Source organism: Notothenia coriiceps, unplaced genomic scaffold, assembly GCF_000735185.1.
Source record: "Notothenia coriiceps isolate Sejong01 unplaced genomic scaffold, NC01 NC01_scaffold00031576, whole genome shotgun sequence".
NCBI classification, from domain to species: Eukaryota; Metazoa; Chordata; class Actinopteri; order Perciformes; family Nototheniidae; genus Notothenia; species Notothenia coriiceps.
In genome coordinates, this window is record NW_011364277.1 from 1,393 (window position 1) to 4,748 (window position 3,356).

The window sequence follows — 3,356 nt, forward strand, 5'->3', positions numbered from 1 at the left end:
CACAAATGTCAGAGTTATTTGTTTTTAAGATGTGTTTGTCTGGTTTCAATGTTATAACAATGATGCCTTGTAAGTAGGAAAATACATTATACTTTAAATCATTTGTGTTACCTTTTTCAAAATGTTATTCAGTTATTTTTATTTGTCAAGTTTTGTGGTGCATTAGAAACAAGAGATCCGGCAGTTAATTCACATCCAGCTGACATTGTGTGTTTTCTACCGCCAGTCACAGATCAGGTCTAAGGTAGGGGACCAGATTAAAATAAATTCCCTAACCAGAATATTCACAATATTATAAAAACAGTGATAATTAAGCAGAAACAATTCTGCTATTCAAATATTTATTTATTTTCAGATTTTTCCCTACTGAAATATTCATGCACAAAACATTTAAATAAGGTGCACATTTTTATTAATAAATGAAATTGTTAAAATATAATGAAATAAAACATTTTAGTTTAAACTCAGAATTCTGACTTGGGGGCTCACATGGCAAAGGGGCAAAAAATGTTGACATGTGTCCCAAATAATATCCATTACTGTTCTGCGAGGTGAAGGCAACAGCTGGGAAGCAGTGATTTCACAAGTTTGAGTCTTTGTAAAGGACACAAACTATAAGCAATAGTTTCTGGGACAGATTCAAATCAATGTAGAAAGTGATGCAGGCTTTGAAAAATAAAGGCTTTTATCGCTCAAACGAGGGAGATATAATATAAAAATAGCAGTTTGATTCTCAACGTATGCAGTGGGAAGAGTTGTTTTTGATTATGTTAAATCTGCTCTCTGTCATGTTTGTTCAGCAATTTTACCTTCAGGCTGTTTTTTAAAAAGCAGTGATGTTGACCTGAAGCTCTCCGAGGACGTTACATCAGCTGGGAGACACTCCCTCTGTAGCCGACTGACAACTCACTCTCTCCCAACTCTCATACTGGGATCAGGAACTCCTATTTTGGGCTGTAAGGGTAGAACAGCAAACACCAAAGTGTGTGGAAAGAGCAGAGCATTTAAATGAGCTCAACTGATTCATCAGTTAGTATATTCTAATAAAATATAATTTTCAGAATGACTACCTTTACTTTTGATACCTCTGTTTTGTTTGTTTTTTACTAAAGGAAGATTTTAGGTGGGAATTGTACTTGTAATGGAGTACATGGTAGTATTTATGCTTTAACTTAAAAAATATTTATTTTACAATTGCAGAAAAAATATAGATGTGTGAATTAATTGGATTGGATAAACTGCGCACACGGAAACAGCGCAAAATGATCTCCTAATCTTTCAGATAACAAATGATGAACATGTAGTGTAATGTTAGTGGAGCTGCCCTCATCAGTTACCATTCGACGGAGCTTATGATACATCACCAATCCCTACAACACTCGTTTCACTAACCTGCTCACTAATTACCACGTGTGTCTTACCCCTAAGGGGTATGTTTCTGCTCACCCAAAAAATCATTTAAATATTGATTTCTCACTCAAAATTCTTGAAGAATTGCCCCCACAGTGAAGTTTTGTTGTTTTGAATCGACTAAACGATATCAGCACACAAGCTCACAAACTCTCACACTATTTGTGCAGTATAATCGAAGTGTCATTCATTCAGTATATGCTCGCTACTTCCCAAACATGCATTTTTACTTAAACAGTACAATTAAAGACAAGTCAGCATAAACAGTCTTAGCTTGCACTGAGTGCCTGAAGTGCCGTTAGTAAATGTGTTTGTGTAGTAGTGAGCAAACAACTGGATATAAGAGACCTGCGTCTCTGCACAACTTTCGTTTTCTTTTTTAAAAGTCTGCTGTTAAATGCAGTCCCTATTTCATTTAAAAATGTACCCCTTTTCCAGGATTCTTCGTTCACCGTGGATGCATTCAAGAGGTCTCCTTTAGGAATTTTGCGTAAAAAAGGGTGAGTTGTTGAAAAAAAAAGTATTCCTTTAACTTTAGCAAGAGGAACCAAACAGGAATTGAGAATTGTTGTATCAAATTTCTGCTAGGACAATAACTAAATAAAAAGCATGCAGACCCTCAGATAACAGAAGGGTTTGTGTACTGGCCCTTACCAGACTCATCTGTAAAGCAAGACACAGAAGATATCCTCAAATCCTTTTATTGATGCAAATTTGTGTACATGTCGTGAAACATTTTGTCACTATTTTCTTTTTAGAAAACCTCAGTCATCAGTCCGTTGTTCTCTGTGAACTGTGTGTGGAGTGGTCTGCTGTGATTGGTCAGCAGGGACAAGGAGTGCTGGCGTCCAGCTCCACGGTCAGTCCTTTACTCAGCAGGAACGCTTCCTGTTTCGGTTCCCGCCCGAGGAACTTCCTCAACATCTCGGAGGCATCCTCTGAGCCGCCAGGCCGCAGGATGTACTTCCTGTAGTCCATACCAACCTGGAGGGCCAATCAGGAGACAGCAATTAAAGACAACAGTGTTTGTGCTAAGCTAGGCTTATATTTAAACTCTTCTACTAGTGAAACTTCTGCACACTAATTTATCTCAGGATAAATAGCCTTTTTACTTTTAACATCTCAAAAAACATATATTCTCGATTGCAAGCTTTTAAAAAGGTTTACTTTTGGGATAATAATGTATCTCCATTTTATGTAACAAAGATTTTCACCAACATACAGATTTGTTTTAGTCTGGAAGAAAGAATACAATATTTTGAATTTGGCAAATAACCAAAGCCGTCACATTATTGTGCAGTATAGTGTAGTACAACAAAGAAATCCCTCTGAGGTTTAGGATAGTATGAATATAAAGGCAGTATAGAATTCTAAACATACTAAATGTACTTAAGTCCAATACTAAAGTAAATGTACCCAGCTTGCTTGTTTTGGTTCAGTTTCATTTCATCAGTAGTGAGCAGATATTTTCCTTCATATCACCCATAGATTTTTTTTCCTGATTAAAATGACTAAAGTTGTTTGATTTTTCTCCTCAGCTGTTCTCAGATCTGACCTTCGGGTTCATGATTCCCTCTAGTTTGAAGCGAGCGAAGAACATGTCCATGGAGAACACTTCGCTCCACAGGTAACCGTAGTACTGAGCATCGTAGCCGCCGGCCAGGTGCCCGAAGGTGGCCGGCATGTTGGTTCCTGCGGACAGAAGTCAACGGGGAGAGAGAGAAGAGAGAATGGAAACCAGGCGGCAGTGAACTCAGTGTTTCCTCTAGTTTTTACTATTGCTAGGCTTTTTTCAGAAATTATTTGACGTGCATCTTGCCACGACTTTTGTTACTACAACTCGAACAAAATGAGAGATAATTCAACAACATTCAGAAAGCAAAACTTGACATGATTAAAGGGGCCCTTGTCTACAAAGGCTGAAATCCCTGTGGTCCCTCCAGAGG

The 3,356-nt window shown here is 37.7% G+C and overlaps 1 protein-coding gene across 1 annotated transcript; it reads right to left on the reverse strand.

Moving 5' to 3' along the window:
- Nucleotides 1-2,095: 2,095 nt before the first annotated feature.
- LOC104960142 (thimet oligopeptidase-like) lies at nt 2,096-3,325 on the reverse strand. The gene is made up of 2 exons (XM_010788107.1): nt 2,966-3,325; nt 2,096-2,394 (listed from the first exon to the last, which is right to left on the reverse strand). Exons 1-2 carry the CDS (start codon nt 3,092-3,094, stop codon nt 2,233-2,235), a joined length of 291 nt encoding a protein of 96 aa, XP_010786409.1. The 5' UTR covers nt 3,095-3,325; the 3' UTR covers nt 2,096-2,232.
- Between the last annotated feature and the right edge of the window lie 31 nt (nt 3,326-3,356).

Bases quoted from the DNA above. Each gene is read 5' to 3' on its own strand.
- LOC104960142 (XM_010788107.1), bottom strand. From the start codon at position 3,094: ATGCCGGCCACCTTCGGGCACCTGGCCGGCGGCTACGATGCTCAGTAC. The intron at 2,395-2,965 runs GTCAGATCTGAG...TTGGCCCTCCAG, and splicing joins AGGGAATCATGAACCCGAAG to GTTGGTATGGACTACAGGAA.